Raw genomic sequence first — 21,904 nt, forward strand, 5'->3', positions numbered from 1 at the left:
CACCCCCACCCCCTCCCCACCCCCCAACCACAAACATGCTCAACAGTCTAATTAGCCATTAAACAAAAGCGCAGTTACGTCAGAATGTAAAGAAACCCACGTACGATTGTACAGATGTTCTATTTTTCCTCCTTTGCCGACATGCCACGATGTCAGCTGACCCTTTTTGCGTGAGACTTACTTTGCATGATTCCTATATATGAAGATGATCTCGTACGAAGCAGCCCCCCCCCCCCCCCCCCCCCGTGGCTCTTATGGTTATACAATCGCTACTGTATAGATGGCGAGGTTATAGGTTGGAGGGGTATCTTTGTGCTCGGCATGCCTCCTCCTCCTCCTCCTCCTCTTCTTTTAGCGCCTTCACTTTAAATTAGACTCATACGGCAAGCATGGATAACTCCCCCCCCACCGCCCCCCACACTTCTCCTTTTCAATCCATATCTCTAATTAACTCCACAGTCAGTCATGTCGGTCCACCTGCAGTGCACGTGAAAATGCATCCTCCCCCCCCCCCCCCCCTCCCCGTGGTACCGCACACACATTCACCTTTAAATAACCAGCTGACAGCCACATGCCACAAGTTGAGTGCCAGGCGGCGCTGCCGTCGCTACGCCGCAGCGAGATCCTGCCAATTAAGAGCCAAGTCGGGAATGAGTAAACTTCAAGCGACGTCGTGCGTGCGGAGGAGCAGGCGAAGCATACGAAGGCGGCCGCCACATGTTGCGCCAGTTTGAACAAGCCAAATTAATATTGTTCTGACGGACCCAAACAGCGCGAGATGCTGATGAAGATGCACGCAAAGATGACAACAATGGCGACTTACCTCAGCGCACGTGTGGAAACTCCTCATAAAAGGCGATTTAGAAGAGGATGAGGAAGAGGACGGAATTCCAGCGCAGCGCGGGCGAGGGAGACCGACTAACAGGTGGCGGGGAGAGGAGCGCAGAGTAGGTTGGAGGAAGAGGAGGAGGAAGAGGAGGAGGAGGGGGGGAGGAGGACTCGCAGGACCCGAGCGGGGGCTCGCGGCGTTTATGGTGAAATATTAAAAGGGCCCATAGTTCAAGTTGTGATGGGAATGAGGAGCTGAGGGGCGACATGAGAGCGACATGCTGGAAGAGGAGGAGGATGGAGGGAGGGGGGGGGAGAGAAAGAGAGAGACAGCGGGGAGTCGTTCCTTGATAGTCTGGAGTGTGTGTGGCGTCTCACACACAACAACATAAACACACACAAGATTGTACTTGTTCCAAGGGAGGGCATTTTTTTTTTTCATTAGCGGTCAAGCATCATGTCTCGAAAGCCAGTTATTGAAATGTAGTATTATAATATTCTGATCCAAACCCAGAGGTGGGCAAACTCGGTCCTCGAAGGGCCGGAGTCCTGCAGGTTTTGGAGGTTTCCCCTTTTTCCAACACAAGCTGATTCCAATCAACAGGATTGTTATGCAGAGCTTGCTGTGTTGGAGGACGGAAATAAACATCCAAAAGCTGCAGGACTCCGGCCCTCGAGGACCGAGTGTGCCCACCCCTGCTCTAACCCAACCCCCCCTAAACCTAATCCAAACCCACAGCCCCCAAACTTCACCCAACCAATAACCCCTACCCCCCAAAACCTTAGACCTGATCTGATCCCAAACCCATCACCTCTACCCAAAACCCTTCAAACTGATCCAAACCTACAACCCCTAAATGTACTCACTAACTTCACCCAACTCACAACCCCTAAACTCTTACATTTAACTCCAACTACTAACCTTGGTACAAGCCCATAATCCTAATCCAAACCTAAAACTCCTACATTTAACCGTAAAACTTGAACCTAATCCAAACCCTTATATTTAACCTTTAATCCCATTAACATGAAGCTACCACAAACCCATACAACCTCAATTTAACCCAAACCCAAAGCCCCTTAATAACCTGAGCCAATCCAAACCCCAAACCCAGACCCATCAACTAATCCAAACCCTTAAGTAAGCCTAGCCACTCAATTTAAACCTAACCCTCAACCTTTAAACCTAATCCAAACCAATCAAGCCGTCCATTTTCTATCCCACGTGCGCTCTTCTGGCTCGCAAATGAGCTGGAGTCTTTCCCAGATGACGGCGCCCCCCGGACTGTTTAGGGGCTGACACCAATTCTCACAATCCCACGTCACATCGGTTGCTGTTCTCAAAGCGGCTGGACGGCGTCCTGAACAAAAAGCATTCACATGCGATCCTCAGCCGCTCAACACGCGGGGGGGGGTCGCTGATCCTCGCTAGGTCACCGTTGAGCACATGCCTTCAGCTGTCTTCACGGATAAGTTCACCGGGGGAATCGGTGGGGGCGGAGCCACCGAACCACTGGAGGCCATGTTGATGAAGAAGAAGAATGACGAGGGGCATGAAGACAGCCATGTTGGAGGCCGCTTGCTAAAAGGGATGCAGTCAAGAAGGCTGCAGTTATCAAAAGAGTTTCTTCAGATCAGTTTTTCTTACTGGCCATGCCTTTTTACAACAGGATGGTGCCGACCATCCCTTGGTAGCTCCTCCCCTTTGTCGTCAGGAAGATCTCCACAGGCAAGCCCTGTCTGTCGCGCGAAGGCCAGTCCGGCGGGGTTGATCAGTGACTGATCCAAATCCCCAGAAATGAATCCAAACCATAACTCCTTAGTCCCGAACCCCAATTATGTTTTGAGCACTGGTGGGCGGAGTCTCCAAAGCAGAAGCGAAAAAGACGACAATGAACTATTTCATTGCTTTGTTTATGGTCCAAATCGCACGTTTGATTTTGCAGTTTAGTAGAGCAATTGCGATCATTTTTCTCCCCAAGTCGACTTTTCACGACAACTTTTGCACTCTTATACTCGCATGTGCTAATGCTTTCATGAATTCTCTTTGATTGCGCAATTCGTGTCAAGCCTGCCTCTGCGTAGTTGCCATTTTAGCACCCACAAATTCTCAGATGTCGGACCAACCCAAACTCGAAGCCTTTTTGCCCCTAATTGAGCGCTACGTCCCCAGAATGCAAACGCTTTCATTCATTTATCTACCAAGTCTCATTTAGACACACACACACACACGCGCGCATAGAAACACAGCGGTTGTGTTTAATTCAACTTGAGTGGAATCTTGAAAAAAACGTTGTCACCTCATTAATTCTCCAAGTCAGCCATTTAATTCCCTTTTAATATGCACACTTATTCTGGTCTGGTCCTTTTCGTGTTCTTTCCGAGAGGCATAAATCCAAGTTTGACGACAGAAATTAGAATCATTTAAGGGATCAATAATTTTTTTACTTTAATCAAAATGTATTCTAATTTGCAGGGTTGGTTTGGCAGGAAATGATTTTTTAATGACACAATTTGACGGCCCAGAATGATGATGATTCCAAACGCTTAACCACGTTTTTCCTTTTCTTAATTGTGTCGCTAACGATCATTAGCTTGCCACTTTCGGAGACGGCGGGTATTGCACGCCTTTGAGGTCATCAGTCATCAGTTCGGAGTCACATTCCAGGTTGTGTAGTTAAACCACACAACTTCACTTCCTGCTAGCTTAATGCTAACACACAATGCAAAATCCTATAGATGGGCTAACAAGTAGCATCAAGAGAGGTCATGTATTCCTTATCCTCTGTGAAAAACAATTGCGGCTTACTGAGTCACAGTAGTTGTGAAAGTCGTCTTCGCGACATACTGCCCCCTGGTGGCCAGGCCGCGCGCACACCGCAAGGAGTCGCAATGAATGGGGGTTACGACGCACAAACGATTTCATTCTTTACGCAGATTCGCAACATTTTCGTGGGGAATGAATTGATGACATTTCTGTGCATTTTAATGGGGAAAGATGATTTGAGATTGAGTTGTTTGCTGTCAAACGTCTCCTCTTTGGCCTTTTAACAGAAAGTAGGCATATTCTCTCTCTCTGCCGAGGAACATTTCCTCCATATAATTATGCGTGGCCATTCTTGAGTCACCGTCAGTGATAGGCAAGTAGAAACATGCTATTTGTCCCCGCATACACCAATTAGTGTCTTTGTGAACTCATTTGTGCCTTTTAATAGCATCTTTTGCATGAAAACAAAGAATATGATTTTCTACTTTTGTTGTTGTTTTTAGACACATTTCTGCTTGCGTTTGGCGGCGTTCCCTCGTGGTGTGTCTCTGCGTCCTCGACTCCGCCATCCGCTTCGTCCTTCCTCTGCGGATACGGGCAAAGCGAGTATAACGCACGCACGCACACGCGCGCACGCGCGTGCCCACGCACCAGTCATGTATGCTTTGCTTGCATTAAATTGATGCCACGGCACGGACGTGCATGGATGCGTTAACATGGCGCCGCGATACACAAAACCCACCAAAGCAAAGATGGCAGTGCTGCTTCACGCGCACACACCCAAGCACACGCACTTCCTTCCATCCGCATGTTTGTATTCATCTTACGTTTTATGCACTTTGTTGCATGTTCATGACAGCTGAAGGGCTCATTAAAAATGGGCGCAATGTGAATGTGACAATAGCAGCTGGGTAGTGATAATACATACATAAATAATGTATGCCCAATACCAGTCATAATTCTTTAAAAAAAAAAAAAAAAAGCAGAACGGAAAAAAAAACCATTTTGCTGTTTTACTACAATTCAAAATTTAGCAATACAAAATGAAGAATAAAATACAGTAGCACCTTGAGATATAATTTTTTTATTTTGACCTGCAATAAAAAAAAAAATCAGATAGGAGCACTGTTTGGGAAGATAGTAATTAATTCCTTTAAAAAACTTAAAAAAAAAAAACACACACACACACCAAGCCATTTATTGCCACTCCCAGTAAAACTAAACGTAAACAAAACGAGAATGACGTGTTTTCAAAACAACCGCATAACATTGCTTTAAAGTCTGCTAGCTTAATGCTAACACATCATGGGAAGCGAACAAGGCTAACGAACAACGCATGTATAAGCTAGCGCTGTCAAACGATTACTTTTTTTTTTTTTAAATCAGATTAATCACATCTTAGAATTTTGATTCATCACGATTAATCGCTTAATTAAAAAGACTTTTCATCAACATGTTTTGCATGGAAAATTTAAAAAAGCAACTGTTATGTGTTAATTCTTTCGACATTTATTGTTATGATTTTTTGATCCACTGCACACGCTCATTTTCTAATCAGTTAATTACTTGCATCATTTTAAATTTGAAAAAATGACCCCGATATTTTTACATGAACAAATATTCTGAATATTAAACGCAAACATTTATTAAATGCTTTACTTTAATGCATGCAGTTATGTTTATTGCTTAAACACAACCTGTCCGCTGTCAGCTAAAGGATCATCTGCGGTCAAAAGTAATAATGTAATTTAATATGTGATTAATGCGATCCATTTTTGTGATTAATTCATTAGTTAACGCTTCAACTTTGACAGCTCTTGTAGAAACACAAGATAACAATACTTGCATGCCTACATTCTTTATCCTCTGCAAAAAACAGGTAATATTACTGCAGCTTACTGAGTCACTGACGGTAGCTTTGAAAGTCTTCTTCGTTCGTGTCAATAGGACAGTCTTATGCTGCCCTCCGGTGGCCAAACTAGTTTGATGCACAAACTAATTTTGGTATTCCCTTTTTTCCTGTTTTTATAAACTAAAATATTAGAGCGCAGTTTTGTCCGGAAGACAACACTCGACGATATATCCACTGAAGGCTGACCTTTAAAAAGTCATTTCAATGAATTGATGTAACATTCAAAACGTGTCCCAACTATCTACGATCCATTTCGCTTCAATGTTCTAATTAATAGTTTAACACTTTGCGGCAACGTTAACAAAGCTCTCTCAAAAATCTCTCTCAACTTTTGCGTGCTTTTAATTATGCCCTCATCGTCGAGCACCGCTTTTGTGTCGGCCGCAATCAAAAAGCGATACGAATGTAGATCACGTATGCGGCGGCAATTAACGGCAAACTTGTGTTTGGGCCACAACAGCGAAAACGCCACAATTATGATTCTTCCCTGCCCGAGGGACCGCGCGATCAAAGAGGCTAATGTTGGCTGAACGCCTCGTTGTGCGTCACTGCGAGGGAACAAATTGCCAATAACGTGAGCAAACGCTTTGTGCACGTGCACATTAAGCATGCGCGGCACCCCTGAGCACGACATGAGCACAATGTAGTGCCAGGATGCACTTTCAGGAAAGGGCTCAAACAAATTAAAAAGTCATCGAGGGTAATGGGTCGATGTCTGCGTCCTAATTTCGGCTCAACGTAACAAAATGGGTGAGGCAGGTTGACGTATGACGATGACGCATACGTTTCCGGGTAGAAAACAAACCGAATCAAGTCAGTCGTCATGCAAAAGTGGCAGGATGACGAAACTCTGATGCCCGATGGTTATTTTGGACAGTTTATAACTGTATTTTGTCCTGACTCCGGTTTATTTTGGGTGTAATTCCACTGTCGAACACTAGATGGCATCACATAGTTTGTTAGACACTCAATTTGAAAAAAAAAAGAATGAAAACAGGAAGTATTTCAGCTCATCCTAGTTTTTGCTGAAGATCACTGAATGTCAAATCCTCTTTAGGATAGAATATAACTTTATTAGTCTGTTTCAAGATAAACAGAAATTCATCTTTAAACACAGCTTTCAAATCAACATCCAATACTCCCTCACAAACCACAATTTTAATAAATACATAAAAATTTTAAATAAAGTACAATTTAATGCCTAATAAAAACTACAGCAATATATTTTCTAAATGGCACTAAGTAACACTGTTTTTATTAAGCATCACATTTTTATTTTTATTTTTAATCTATATTTTATTTTTTTAATAATTATCGTATGTGATAAAAAACTTAAATAAATTTATTTATTAAAAATAAAAAATAAAATAAAATTTGATGCTTAATAAAAACTACAGCAATGTTTTTATTAAGTATCAAATTTTATTATATTCATTTACTTAAAAATATATATATTTAGAATTGCGGTATGTGAGGGAGTATTTTGATGCCGATTTGAAAGCTGTGTTTAAAGATGAATTTCTGTTATGTCTGATCAAATAAATACATTATTTTACATTAGACATCATTTTCATTGAAAAACTAGAAATTTTTGAGCCGATTTAGAGGAATTGGACAACTTCCCAACACTGTGGTTGGGAATCAATACATTAAAGGGTAGCAGTAACAGATTAGACGAATAAAAGTGAGCTCTCCAGTTCCTCGTTTGTTTGACTTGTTTTGGTGCGACGGGAGAAAAGTCTCCTATGGGGCTCTCATGCGCTCTAATGCAGAACATTATCATATCGCGCGGAACGCGCCGCCACCATGTTTCCAATGAATAATTTCCCTTGCCCTTAAACGGGAGGTGGTGAAAATGAGCCCGCTCGGACTTGAACTGAGAAAATAAGAAGCGCGGCAGCCGTTGTGCTGCGCTGTGACCGATTAGAGAGGACCGTGCATCCGTGAAACATGATTTAGAACTCTGGCCAGACAGCCTATATATATATATATATTAGGGGGGAAAAAATAACGGGAAAGTGTAAGAGTGAATCAATTTTCTGGGGGGTGCACCTTGTATATGACGCACATGTTCCCCAGCCTTGGGCAGTCGGCATTTCCATACAGACTTAATTAAATGTTTTTTTTTGTTTGTTTTTTTTTTTACATCTAAGTGCGCCATCTGTATAATAGCTTCCCAAAGACGCCAGACTGAAAGCCATTTTTTTTTTGTTTAAATGCCCTTTTGAGTGTTTTTGCATACGAATGGCGTCTGGCCGCGCATCGCCCGAGGCTGCGTATTCGCCCTTTCACGACGCCGTGCTCTCGTTTGAAAAGGAACATTTTAGCAATTTAAAGCTTCGTTCGCGTTCGGAACCAACCTTGAACCCAAGATTGGCACTCTTGAGCATTTGCGGGTTTGGGATAAGGCGCGCTGCTTTTGATGCGTTATGAGTTGCACTTCCAGTGGGTATCGGCGTCCCTTTATTTCGATCCGTTTGAATGAGCTTTTCTCGGAATACGTTACACCCGTAAACAGGTTCAGTTGTAACTAGTGCTGCCAGGCGATTACAATTTCTATTTCAATTGTTAACTCACGATTAATCGCAAATTTTATATCTGTTCTAAATGTACAGTAAAATGTTCAGTAAAGTACTTTTTTTCTAAGTTTTCATGCTCTAGCAAACATAACATAACAAAAGTAAAAAAAAAAAAAAAAAGTTAAACAAATAGAAATAGGGCTGCATCTTTTAGTCATTGATACAGCAATTTCATAATAATTCATAAGTTAAAATAAAAAAGTGTGATATTGATTTGTGTTGAGGTCATTTTTCTGCCACTAGATGGCATCATTGCATTAACTTGTGAAATTCTGCACATTTTTTTTTTAAATTGTAAAATACAACTTGACCTCAGTCTGTACAAATATATACATTATTGTTAGCAACATTTTTGACATGAACGTGTCTGCTGCATTGCGACTGGCATTCCCCACACATTACAGGCTTTCCGATTAAGAGGCGGTCCTTAATCACTCGTTAAAAAAATGAGTGGCATTTTAAATTAACTCAAAATGAATGCACTGATTTTGACACCCCTAGTTCTAACCTTTTTCGAAGTACTATATGGTGAATTTGCAGCAAAATCTTCTGAGTAATCGATCATCACTGGCCAAATTGGAATCAATCCATTCACTGCCATTGACGGCTATAGACGTCAAAGATTTTAACTGGCCTGCCCAAGAATGATATCAATGTGCAATGACAAAAGCATTGCATATCATGATATACTTGCTTGCATAAAAAGAAGCTGTAAGAAAGAAAAAAAAAAAAGTAATATAAGCAATGCGGTTTAACCACAGATGGGAAAATAAACACGTTTTGTGCTTGAAGGAGAATTAAGCAATATGACTCGTAGCGAGCACGAACGCAATCCATCCGAGCGCCACGGCGAAAAGGCGCACTCTCAGCAGAATATTTTATGAGGATAATTGCTGCCATTTGTCTTTTTTAAAATGCTTCACCACTGTCATGTGAGCTGCTGGGAGACAAACAAACCTTTGGTAATTTGCCACAGAAGGACTTGTTGAACGATAGTCGCGGCCGCTCTCACAAAAGTGCAGTATAAGCAAAAATTAACGTACTAAAAACATGTTGGCTCTTGTTTCCCTGATAAATCTTAAAAGCCAAATTTGTTTACCTGATTATGGTGATACCAAAGAGGCGTTTGAATGAATCAATTTGAGATCTGACTGCTTAAAGGAACAGTCCCGTTGCATTTCCCTAATAAAATGAATGGCAATGCTATTATTAAAACGTTTGTTTATGTGATTCAAAATAAGGAAAATCACATTCTTGTTTTTTTTTTGTAATTTAGATCCTTGCTTACTTGTGCTTGGACATCTACGGATTCACCTATTTGCTGATTTATTCCCAAAATTGTCAAATATTTTTTACAATCCTTTTTTTTTTTTTTTTTTTGTAGATTTTAAAAATGTATATAGATTTTTCCCCCCAATGCAATTATGATGATTGTCAATTACAATATTTTGTTAATAATGTTTATAATTGAGCTCTCCTTAGAAAAATAAATAAATAAATAATAATAATAATAATGTTTATAATTGTATTTCCTTTTTAATTTTTTAAATTTTTTATTTTTTTTAAATTACTTTCTTTTAAATGTGAGGAACCTGTTTTCCAATATATATTTTTTTAGGTTTTAAAAATATTTTTTCCCCCTCAATGCAATTTTTGGTCGTCATGGATTCTCCCTTTTGCCAATTTTTTGCTATTTGGCAGACTCCCTGTGCGAATAGCGGGGGTGCATCGTATTGCCTCATGTTCGCACCCGCTCTGTACTTAGTGATTAAATGAAAACCAAAAAAAAAAATTCATCATTTTGAGACGTGATAACCACACAAGCAACACTTCAATGACTCTAATGGCCTGTCAGGGTAAACAAACAGCACATGTTGAAATTGGCTCGACGTCCTCATCTAATGGGAGGACAATTTTCCAATGAAAAAGTGTCTCATTTTCCAGCCAGGAAATAATAATAAATTCGCCCCAAAAAAAGAGCACAATTACCTTAGTGATGTTCTATGGAACATTAATATTAATGTACTACAATTCCGTATATGGTGTTATTGCTGCTTCTGTCATACAATAATTAAAGGTCAAACGTGAGAGCTTCTCTTTCCCTCGAATTCCAACACAAACGGACACTTTATTAGGTACGCCTTTACTTCAGATTGACGAGTTGCTGTAGTTGCGATTTAATTTCGACATTCATTCTCAGGATAAATATCACGTACGTTTCCAGTGGCGGGTGTTTTTGCCCGCGGGGCCAATTGGAAAGTCCAAAGCACCAAAAGCAGAGGAGTGATAAAGATGATAAATAAATACATATGAGCAATGTGCAGCGAGGAAATCAATAATAAGGAAGTGATGAAAGGTCGGAAGAAATATTTGCGCATTACATTCTCCTGCAACATTTAAATGAAATCCAACTTTATTTGAAAAAACAGTACTTAAAAAAAAAAAAAAAAGTTAACTTTTCAGAATTTATTTTTTAAAACTTTTTTTTTTTTTTAACAATCCCTACAGAGAACAACTTTTGTGTTATTTTGCCAAGCTTGATGTGTGTGCAGTTTCAGGATTTTTCATCCATGTTTAGACCCTCAAAATCAGATTTGTTATTTTTTTTTGCAAACAGCACATTGCCACGGCAACAGTGTTTAACCAAAAATCACAAACTTGATAGTTTAACAATATGAAGGACTATAACACCGGGAAAAAAAAAAAAAAAGAAGTCCTAGTTTCACTTGAAAAATATTTAAAAAAAAATTTAAAAAAAAAAATAAATAAATAAATATATATATATGTATGTATAAAGAAAAAATATTTATTTTTTAAACATTTTCTGTTTTAAAAAATATATTATTTGAGAAGAAAAAGAACGGCTGGAGTTTGAAAGTAGTTTCAAACTAAGGTTAGGATTTCAAAGTAAGGCTTCAAAAGTGGGTTTGCTTTCAAAATAAGGTCATCATTTATTTTATACCATAATTAGTTATCACATTCAACTGTCAGAATTTGTGACCACAAGTTTCAAAGTAGGGTAAGGATTTCAAAGTAGGGTTTCAAATGATGGTTTGAATAGGGTCAGGCTTTCAATCTGTTGTTGTTCACGGCAATTTGCATGCTAATTTGTGTTAGCATTAAGCTAACGAACTTAAAGGACGTAAGTTTCGTGTTTGTATTTTGCTCTATTTTCTCTCTCGTTTTTTCTAGACTACACAACTCAAAACTTTGCAACTTTTTATCCCCTAATTTTGCACATTTTCCCCCTTTTGGACTTTTGGGTAATTATTTTTGAATGTTCTTATTTTATTGGACTGAAGAAAGACTTGGGGCCCCAACTGGCTTCGTTTTTCCCAGGTGCGCAATAAACGTCGTTCCCGTGCACGTTTTGCTTTTCCTGTGTGCGTATTTCGCATCTGATTATATTTCTCCCCCTCGCGCGCACAAAATAATCCCACTCGTTGTTAAATCCCCACTACAACGGCCCCGATTGTTTCCCGCCGTCCAGTTGCTAGGCAACAGCGGTAGTGCCGCCAGTGCTAGCGGGGGCCACGACGGATGTGGAAGGGGACGATGTGAGGTCAGGAGGGGATTTCGAGTGGGGGTCCTTAGCGGGTCTGACTGACGTATGGAAGCCAACAGTCAACACTGGAATGAATGGATTTATGGCGGTTATAAAAAGTCCACACACCCCTGTACAAATGCCAGGTTTGTGTGATGGTAGAAAATGAAACCAATCATACATCATGAATGTGACCTATGACTTGCAGTGCACAAATAATGTGGTTGCAAAAGTGTACACACCCTAATATGATGACAGAAAAGTGCCTTTGATTAAACTCAACTGAAGTTCAGATGTTCTAGACGTGCTTTTTTTTTTTTCTTGGTTTAGGATTGTTTAATGTGATTTGGGTTTTTTCATGACCATTATATTTTATCTTTCATTTACACAACAATTACATGTTACTGTATTTTGAAATTTCATAGCAGGGTGGGGCCAGAAAATGTCATCCAACTTCTCTCACCTGATACCTCAGCTACAAACACGTTCACATTCACTTTGACTGTGGCTAAAAGTGGACGCATCAGCTGTGGGAATCAGTCTGGCATCGCCGTTCAACAGCTGCTCGCGTCCATCATCGACGCCGTTCATGTTTTGCGAGCAGGGGTTGCTACCCCGTGGAGCTCGGGAGCAGTTTGAAGATCCGTTCAAGAGCCAAAAGCTAATTTGAAATGTCACGGCAGTCAAAGTTCACAAAGTTTTACTTTCCTTTTAGCTTGAGATGAATAAAGTTGGAATACTTGACTCACAAACGACAGCCTCTTTGAAGGAGGGTGGCTGACGTTGTCATGGCGGAAAGGTGGCAGGCACTAAACTCAACGGTATGGAATGAGGATTTTGTAGGTTTCAGTTGAGGATTAAGCCAAATGTCATCAACATGGAAGAAGAATATATTAATTGCATTAAAATAAAATTATTTGCAATAAAGTAATTGCCTCCTGTGAGACCTATGACAATATATATTTTTTAAAGCTAGCTAGCTAGCTACTGTAGCTAGCAAGCTAGCTGTATCTAGCTGTCGGTCTATCTAAACTGTTGCTTTTTTTTAATTTTTTTTTTTTTATTAAATCAAATTCAGAGCACTATTGGAGCGACTGTGGGCTTGTAGTCACGCTTTTTATACTGCTACTAATGCTACTATGGGACAGCTAGTACACAATTAAATTATTTGTAACTGTAAGCAATTTATTTTGCAAGGTAATGTACTTGTAGATGAATTTAAAATGATATCAAACCGTTTAGGATCATAGTTTGCGGTATATTTATGTCTTAAACTATTAATATAGGCTATTAAGGTCAAAGAAATTCACTGGAGCATTAAATACTCGTGCTATTTCTGCATTCACAGCAAAGCTTGGTCCTCAAACATCGCGAATAACGAGGGATTACTGCAATTGTCGATGCCCTTTAAATGTGCTCCGCTTACTGTCGCCTTTTCTTTTATATATATATATAAAAAAAAAAAATAGACCAGAACGAAATTGTTAATAAAATATCGTTGGACCGGAACAGGTTACTGCTGTGCCACTTAGCGATCGAATTTCGCAGGGGACGAAGAAGAGCTTGAGCGCCACTTCCGGCTTCTCAACCCCGACGTCGAGTGCTCCTCGCGGCCGCCTTGTGAGCGCTCATTTGCGGGGAAAGTCGCTGCAATGAATCGGTGAGTGTGCGCTACTTTTGCGGGCGGAATGAATGGGGGAAAAAAAGTGATCTTTTGACAAATTACTATCATATAGGCGGTCTTCACGCGTTAATTTCATGTTAGTGTAGAATTGATTTATTTTCACGTCATCTACATTGTTGTTTAAAGTAACGTAGAACAGGTGTAATGGTGGTTAGCACGCCTACTTCGCACTTCTGAGTTCGGGGTTCGAATCTGTTCCTGTTTCTGCATCATACTGTGTCCAATATCTAATATTAGACACACTCTGCAGAGCCTTAATATCTGTTTTTTTTATATAGCAATCATGCAGAGAACAAACACAATAATAAACAACTAGTATGTGTCCAGTAAATGCGTACTTGTGTAAAAATGGTTAATATCAGCTCAAAGTATCTTTGTGCATTTTGTTGTTGCAGAATTGTTACAGTGGAGCACTACAAGGCGGCCATGTTGCTGAGTGGTGCAGGTGATTCTCTGGGCTTCAGGAACCAGAAGTGGGAGTACAATGAGTCCGGACCAGCCATTCACAAGGTGGGATCTACTATGCCAGTGCATTCCCAACCTTAATTGAGCCAAGAAATATACGATAGAAAACTCACATGACACACCAACATAGAAATTTTTTCTTTAAAATTTTTTTTTACTGAAATGTGCAGATTTTGATTCAATTTGCTCACTAATTGACTTAGCTTAGCCAATTTAAAAGCTGGGCTTGTTTAGTTGAACAAAAAGCGGACTTGAAAGAATTGAATCGTTTTTTTTTTACATGAAAAAAAAAAGCAGAACAGTCAACATATAATAAAACACTAAAAATATTTGGGAAGAAGTTCTCTGTGCAACGTGTATGCACGTGTGCCTGACAACGAGGCACTCTAAGGTGGTCACTTCCCAAAATGCATTTTGGGGGTTTAAGCATACTAGCAAGCTAACTTTAGCTACGCCTGAAAAAACTGTAAAACTAGTCGAGATTGTACTTAGAAACAAACCATTGAATTCACTTTGAAGGCCTTCATTTGAAATTGGACAACCGTTGGGCCGAAAATAACCCAAATTGGGTCAAAAAGGGACCAACTCAACATTGCCAAATAATCCACAAACACCCCCCCCCCCCCAAATTGGGTTGTTTGTTGGTTATTAATTTTTTAAGCTTACCCAACTCAAAAAGTTGGTTGGGATAAAAAATAAAAAAAAGTTTGATTGGGTTATTCGATTAACCTAAAAAGTTGGGTGAAATGAATAACCCACAAACATACCCCAAAAAACTGGGTTGCTCTGTGGGTTATTGATTATATTTGACCCAACTTTTTGGGTTAAATAGCTCAAAAAGTTGGTCAGGATCATTTCTGACCCAATTCAATTGGGTTATTCAATTAACCCAAAAAGTTCAGTGAAATGAATAACCCACAAACAACCCCAAATAACTGGGTTGCTTTGTGGACTTTAATTTTATTTGACCCAACTTTTTGGGTTAAATAGCTCAGAAAGTTGGGTCTGTTCATTTTTTACTTAATTCAATTGGGTTATTTAATTAACCCAAAATGTTGGGTCAAATGAACAACCCACAAACCAAGCTCCCCAAACTTCATTAGACCCAACGTTGTTGGGCGAGTTCATTCTTAACCCATTTTGGGTTATTTTTTGACCCAACAGTTTTTTATAGTGATGGATTTTTCTAGAGTTTCCCTTCACATCTTCCTCCATCCTGCAGGAGCTGGAGGAGCTTGGCGGCCTGAAGAACATCAAGGCCGAGCTCCCCGAGTGGCCCGTGAGCGACGACACCGTCCTGCATCTGGCCACGGCCGAGGGGCTCGCCACCGGTGAGCGCTCCAAATCGCACCTTTTCCTCGTTCCGCCCTCTCTCGTCCTTTCCGTGATTGAATTGCGGCGAGGGGCCCGCGGGCTCGTGATGAGGCCTCATCACCCCCCCTCATCAAGGCTGAAGGTTAAATCGCATTTGCTGCGGCCCTTGGTGGCGTTGTTGGGGCGAATGGGAGGCACAGCTGTGACCTTTACGGCGACGAAGGCAAACAAGCTGCAGAGCTCATTGCCGTGTAACCTCTTTTTAAAATGTTAACACGGAGCACGGCTGATGCTTTAACCTCATTAGCTGTCTTCCTCGCAGGTGTTTTGGAAGGAATTTATATCTTTTCGAACGGTGAATAGACGAGATTTTCAGCAAATAACGAAAGATTGGGGGCTGAAGAAAGTTTGAATTAACTCAATTAACTGGCTTTCCATGGTTCACTATTGACTAATTCTGCCTCCACCAAAAACAAACTTAAAAAAAAAAAAAATTTACATTGCTATTTGTCTATCTGATTCGGATTCTCTCATTCTCAAAGCCAAGAATCAGAACCGAAATACGATCTCATCTCCTCAATGACATAGGCAAGAAAGGGGAGGAGCTTCTGCACGAGGTGGCCGCTCGCTATGTGGAGGCGATGAAGGACATGGAAGGGAGAAAACCGGGACCCTCGAGCATTCTGGGTAAGAACGTGTCAACATCAAATAGTAAAGTTACAACAATAAAATAGAAATGATTTCAAGAAAGCATCCAAAGTGAGCTAAAAAGGCCGTGAATTTCAATGATAAGAATAAAGACATAAAATTTCAAGAATGGAATCGTAATGTTATGAAAACTGAGTAGTAAAATTGCAAAATGTTTTGCACCAGGGCAAACGATATTACCTCTTCAAAAATCGATTTTGTTTACCAAATAAAAAATATTTTTTTTGGGCGGGGGGTCAAGTTTTGACTTCTTTTTTTTTTAACAACCGGTATTAGATCTTTAAAAATCTTTCTTTCAATTGAAAAAATTTTTGGGGTCGATTTTTTCTGTTTGTTTTTTTTGCATGGCCAATAATAACCCTTATTAGAAAAAAATTATGGTTGATTTTTGCCATTTTATTTTTTCAAATATATATTTTCATTTTTTTTTTCACGCTTAAATTTATTTATTTTTTTTACTTTTTGTGGGGGCCAAATTTTGACTGCATTTTATTTTTTTTCAAATTAAAAAACAAAAAAAACATTTTTGGGGGGGTCAAGTTTTGACCTTTAAAAAAAAAAAAAAAATCATATTAATATTAGCTCTTCAAAAATCTTTTTCCAATTCAAACATTTTTTTGTCAAATTTTTGCTTCTTTTTTTGTTTTAAAAGAACTAATATCATTAACTAATAAATCATTTTATCAAGTGGACGTTCAAATTCCCACAAGGACCACAAAGCAACATGACCTCAGTGAAAATGAATGTACTGCACTATAAGTATGAACTATTCAAATATAGTTAAGAAAGAAAGTTATAACAATTTAATTGGCGTGTTGTGAGTATAAAATAGTGACAGGTTGACAAAAAAAGAGAAAAGTGTCCAAAACAATGTCTCCATTTCTCTTCAGGTGTGTCCCAGCTGAGGCCCGGGGAAGAAGGAGGCTACAGAGTTCCATACAACCCGGACGGGACTGGTTGCGGAGCCGCTATGAGATCCATGTGCATTGGCCTCAGGTACAAAAAAAAATCGATTATATTTCAAAATATTTATGGATTAACGGTTGGGTTCAACAACAGCATAAAAAATAGGACTACATAAAAAAAATATTAATGGTGCATTTATTTTTAATTAATAATGTATTGCTTTTTTTTTTAAAGTATTTTCAAAATATTAAACTTCATTCAACTCCATTAAACTTTCAAATGGATAATTCATTAGATTAAAATAAAACATTTTTTTTAAAAAGGATTTTACATTACCTTTAAAAAAAAAAACTGGATAATAATTTATTTTAAATAACATAATAAAGGTATGCATTCAACTTTTAAAATAATTGGTAAATAATTTTTGGTAAAAAATAAAACATAAACACTGTTACAGAAAAAAAATAAAAAAATAAAATAAAAATAAAAAAATAAATAATAATAATAATAATAATAATAATAATAATAAAAAAAGGGAGAACAATGATGATGACATGTCAAATGATCAATACTGAGCTCTCCCCAGAAGAAAAAAAAAAAAAGAAACACTGTTACAGATGCACTTTTTAAACAACAACTCTGTAATTTATTGTAAGTAGAAAAATACAGGACAAATGCATATGCATTGAACTTGTTTCCCCCGATGACAAAATGGTTCATTAATTATAATAACATTTAAATGAATGATTTTACATCCACATTTTACCATTCGCTCACCTACAAATTAGCCGGCCCATCTGCCCATTTTGCCCACCGTAATTACTGACAGGCATTCTGCCCAGATACCCGAAGCCGGACCAGCTGTTGTCCTTGGTGGCGGTTGCCGTGGAGACGGGCAGAATGACCCACCCTCACCCCACCGGTTTCCTGGGAGGCGTGGCCTCGGCCCTTTTCGCCGCGTACGCCGCGCAGCGCCGGCCCGTGTCCACCTGGGGCTTGGGCCTGCTCAACGAGGCCTGCCCCATCGCCAGGAACTTCGTTCGGGGGCGGGGCTTCGCCGTGGATGAGGCGGAGCGCGACTGGAACTACTTCTGCGACAAGTGGCAGTGGTACGAGACGTAAAACTTGACGTCGTCACCACCTTGCTACTAGTGCCATCTTTGTCCTCACTACTAAGAGAATTCAGTGCACTGCTAAAATGTATCTTACTAGTGTTTTCTCACTTTACTAGCGCCACTTTCATACACAACTAAACCTTATTGGTAAACTTCAGTGCTGCAACAGTGACACTACTACACACAACTTGTAGACATGTCACAAACTAGTAACATCCCGGATCGTACTAGTAACGCCAAAATGCTTACTAATAGTTTTGCCGCACTAGTAGCACTTAATTGTCAAATTCACTGTACCAGTTGAACTAGGGCACACTTGTAGAATAATTGAGTTACTAGTGCAAATTTAAATTTTACTAGTAAACTACTATGCTGCACTAGTAACACCATTAGGCCTAGTATGTGTTATGCACTAGTATTCTCCTGGACGCTAGTAGTCACACCAAAATGTATCTACTTGTAGTTTTGCCGCACTAGTAGCACTTAATTGTCAAATTCACTGTACCAGTTGAACAACTAGGGCACACTTGTAGAATAATTGAGTTACTAGTGCAAAATTCAATTTTACTAGTAAACACCATTAGGCCTTGTATGTGTTATGCACTAGTATTCTCCTGGACGCTAGTAGTCACACAAAAATCTGTCTACTTGTAGTTTTGCCGCACTAGTAGCATTTAATTGTCAAATTCACTGTACCAATTGAACAACTAGGGCACACTAGTAGAATAATTGAATTATAAGTGCAAAATTAAATTTTGCCAGTGAACTGCACTAGTAACACTATGTGCCTAATATGCATGTGGTATGCACTAGTATTTTCCTGGACGCTAGTAGTCACACCAAAATGTGTCTATTTGTAGTTTTGCCGCACTAGTAGCATGTAGTTGTCCTTTTACATTGCCAAAGTTGTAAACTTTGAAGTGTACGATTATATTTATTTAACTTTTTAAAAAAATTTTTTTACATAAATACGTGCACTAGTTCAGTCCAGATTGTAAGTACCTTTCCAAACGTTTTTTCCGCAGGTACCTGGACATGAGGGGCATCTCCAACGGCGTGGGCCCGGCCATCTGGCCCGACTCGTACGGGCCGGCCGAGCGAGACCAAGCGTACAAGACGTTCAGCCTGGCGGGCTGGGCGGGCCGCAGCGGCCACGACGCCCCCATGATCGCCCTCGACGCGCTGCTGGCCGCCGGAGACGACTGGGACGAGCTCATGAGCAGGGCCGCCTTCCACGGAGGTACACGCTTCAAATTTGCAGCATTTTGGACGAGCTAGATCTGACTTCTTTTATTTTGTTGAATTTTGCCGGCGTTTTTTTTACATCTGATGTTACTTCTTCAAAAATCTAATTGTTTTTTTTCGGGGTCAAGTTTTGACTTTTTTTTTTTTTTTTTACAACTGATAATAGCTCTTTAAAAAAACTTTTTTTTTTCAATTAAAACATTTTTGGGGGTCGATTTCTTTTTTCTTTTCTTTTTTTTTTGCATAGCCCTTAGAAAAATTTTGTGTTGATTTTTGCCATTTTTTAAACAGATACATATTAGCTGTTTAAAAAAAAACAATTCTCAAACCAAAACAAAAAAATGTTGGGGGTCAATTATTGCCATTTTATTTTTTTAAATAGCTAATATTAGCGCTTTGAATTTATTTTTATTTTATTTTTTTTCAAATTGAAAAAAACATCTTTCTTTTTTTTGGTCAAATTTTGCCTGCATTTTTTTGACAGCTGATATTACCTCTTCAAAAAGCTATTAATTTTTTTCCAATTAAAAAAAATTTAAAAAAAATTGGGGTCAAGTTTTGACTTTTTTTTTTTTTACATTTAATATTAGCTCTTTAAAAATCGTTTTGTTTTTTTTTCAATTAAAACATTTTTTGGTCGATTTATTTTCTTTTTTTTGCATAGCCCTTAGAAAAATTTTGGGTTGATTTTTGCCATTTTTAAAAAAAATAATAATTCTCAAACCAAAACAAAACAATGTTGGGGGTCAATTATTGCCATTTTATTTTTTGGAATAGCTAATATTAGCGCTTTTAAAAATAGATTTTTTTTTCAAATTAAAAAAACGTCTTTCTTTTTTTTGGTCAAATTTTGCCGGCGTTTTTTTGACAGCTGATATTACCTCTTCAAAAATCTATTTTTTTTTTTCCAATTAAATTTTTTTTTTAAAAATTGGGGTCAAGTTTTGACTTTTTTTTTTTTTTTACATTTAATATTAGCTCTTTAAAAATCGTTTTTTTTTTCAATTAAAACATTTTTTGGTCGATTTATTTTCTTTTTTTTGCATAGCCCTTAGAAAAATTTTGGGTTGATTTTTGCCATTTTTAAAAAAAATAATAATTCTCAAACCAAAACAAAACAATGTTGGGGGTCAATTATTGCCATTTTATTTTTTGGAATAGCTAATATTAGCGCTTTTAAAAATAGATTTTTTTTTTCAAATTAAAAAAACGTCTTTCTTTTTTTTGGTCAAATTTTGCCGGCGTTTTTTTGACAGCTGATATTACCTCTTCAAAAATCTATTATTTTTTTTTCCAATTAAATTTTTTTTTAAAAAATTGGGGTCAAGTTTTGACTTTTTTTTTTTTTTTACATTTAATATTAGCTCTTTAAAAATCGTTTTTTTTTTTCAATTAAAACATTTTTTGGTCGATTTATTTTCTTTTTTTTTGCATAGCCCTTAGAAAAATTTTGGGTTGATTTTTGCCATTTTTTAAAAAAATAATAATTCTCAAACCAAAACAAAACAATGTTGGGGGTCAATTATTGCCATTTTATTTTTTGGAATAGCTAATATTAGCGCTTTTAAAAATAGATTTTTTTTTTCAAATTAAAAAAACGTCTTTCTTTTTTTTGGTCAAATTTTGCCGGCGTTTTTTTGACACCTGATATTACCTCTTCAAAAATCTATTTTTTTTTTTTACAACCGATATTAGCTATTTCAAAATGTATTTATTTATTTATTTTTTTAAATAAAAAATTTTTGGGGTCAATTTTTAATAAATAATAATAAAAATAACTAATATCGGCCATTTAAATCAGTTAGGCCATATTATAAAGATTCATATTTTAGCAAGTAGAATTATGATCATGCTCATAGCCAATAAGGGGGGCGACCAGTCATTTTTTTTCTTCATGTGGCCTGAGTCCAGTGTCTTTTGCGTTGTTTTCCAGGCGACAGCGACAGCACGGCCGTGATCGCCTGCTGCTGCTGGGGTCTCCTCCACGGCACCCGGGGCGTCCCCGAGGGCAACTACGGCCGCCTGGAGTACCGCCACCGACTGGAACGCAGCGGCGAGGAGCTGTACGCGCTGGCGCACTGACCGCGGGGCGGCGGGTGGGAAAGTAGGGCACGCGCGGACGTGTCGACGCGGGACAGGACGAGGCGAGCTGAGCTGCGGTGTCGCTGAGCCGCAGTGTGTTTGGTGTCGTCCTCGCCCCCAGGGGACAACGTGTCCCACTGACCCACAGACGAATGCAACAAGGACATCGACTGTCACATCAAGTTGCTGCAATGGCTGCTGCTGTATAAAGAGGGCTCCCCCTAGTGGCCGTTTGAAATAATTGTACCAAGTTGAAGCAATGACGCAAATGAGAAAACAAGTGCCCCAAATGGAAATTTGTTATCGTTGACATCCTGTTTAAGGTCAATACTTGTATATAAAAAAATTGCATTTTACTGTACATCATGCCTTTTTGTGTTATTTTTAGTTTTGCTGTACATCATGTCCTTTTTTTTTAATTTATCTTATTATATATGGTCATCATGCATTTTTTTAAGTAATTTCTTACTATGTCATGCCATTTTTTAACGACCATGTAAAGTTTTTTTTTTTAAACAAAACTTAAGGCTTTTTGTTTTTTTACGACCATGTATAGTAAAGCGTGTTTAACCCCCCCCCCCCCAAAAATACCATGTATAGTAAGGCTTTTTTTTTTCGACAAAACTTTTTCTTTTTTTTCAAAAAACGACAATTTATAGTAATGCTTTTTTTTGGACAACCCCTCCCCCCCAAAAAAACGATCATGTATAGTAAGGCTTTTTTTTTTCTTTGACCAAACTTTTTTTTTTTTTTCA

The 21,904-nt window shown here is 38.7% G+C and overlaps 2 protein-coding genes across 4 annotated transcripts in view; one reads left to right on the top strand and one right to left on the bottom strand.

Moving 5' to 3' along the window:
- Nucleotides 1–961, bottom strand: part of LOC144038436 (double C2-like domain-containing protein alpha) — a 33,228-nt gene extending 32,267 nt beyond the window's left edge. Inside the window, exon 1 of the mRNA XM_077550954.1 lies at nucleotides 824–961. The gene's annotated coding sequence lies outside the window, so the exon portion shown is untranslated. The remainder of the gene's footprint in view (nucleotides 1–823) is intronic.
- Nucleotides 1–21,510, top strand: part of adprh (ADP-ribosylarginine hydrolase) — a 43,775-nt gene extending 22,265 nt beyond the window's left edge. For 2 of the 3 annotated variants that reach the window (XM_077550957.1, XM_077550956.1), the window contains 7 exons: nucleotides 13,710–13,824; nucleotides 15,002–15,110; nucleotides 15,682–15,780; nucleotides 16,692–16,797; nucleotides 17,550–17,816; nucleotides 18,848–19,062; nucleotides 21,001–21,510. In XM_077550957.1, coding sequence (XP_077407083.1) covers nucleotides 13,710–13,824; nucleotides 15,002–15,110; nucleotides 15,682–15,780; nucleotides 16,692–16,797; nucleotides 17,550–17,816; nucleotides 18,848–19,062; nucleotides 21,001–21,149 — 1,060 coding nt within the window. In that variant the 3' untranslated portion in view covers nucleotides 21,150–21,510. Of the gene's footprint in view, nucleotides 1–12,801; nucleotides 13,291–13,709; nucleotides 13,825–15,001; nucleotides 15,111–15,681; nucleotides 15,781–16,691; nucleotides 16,798–17,549; nucleotides 17,817–18,847; nucleotides 19,063–21,000 lie in introns of those variants that run through there. The other variant, XM_077550958.1, reaches the window with a different exon arrangement.
- The last annotated feature ends 394 nt before the right edge of the window (nucleotides 21,511–21,904 follow it).

Source organism: Vanacampus margaritifer, chromosome 18, assembly GCF_051991255.1.
Source record: "Vanacampus margaritifer isolate UIUO_Vmar chromosome 18, RoL_Vmar_1.0, whole genome shotgun sequence".
Classification (NCBI taxonomy): domain Eukaryota; kingdom Metazoa; phylum Chordata; class Actinopteri; order Syngnathiformes; family Syngnathidae; genus Vanacampus; species Vanacampus margaritifer.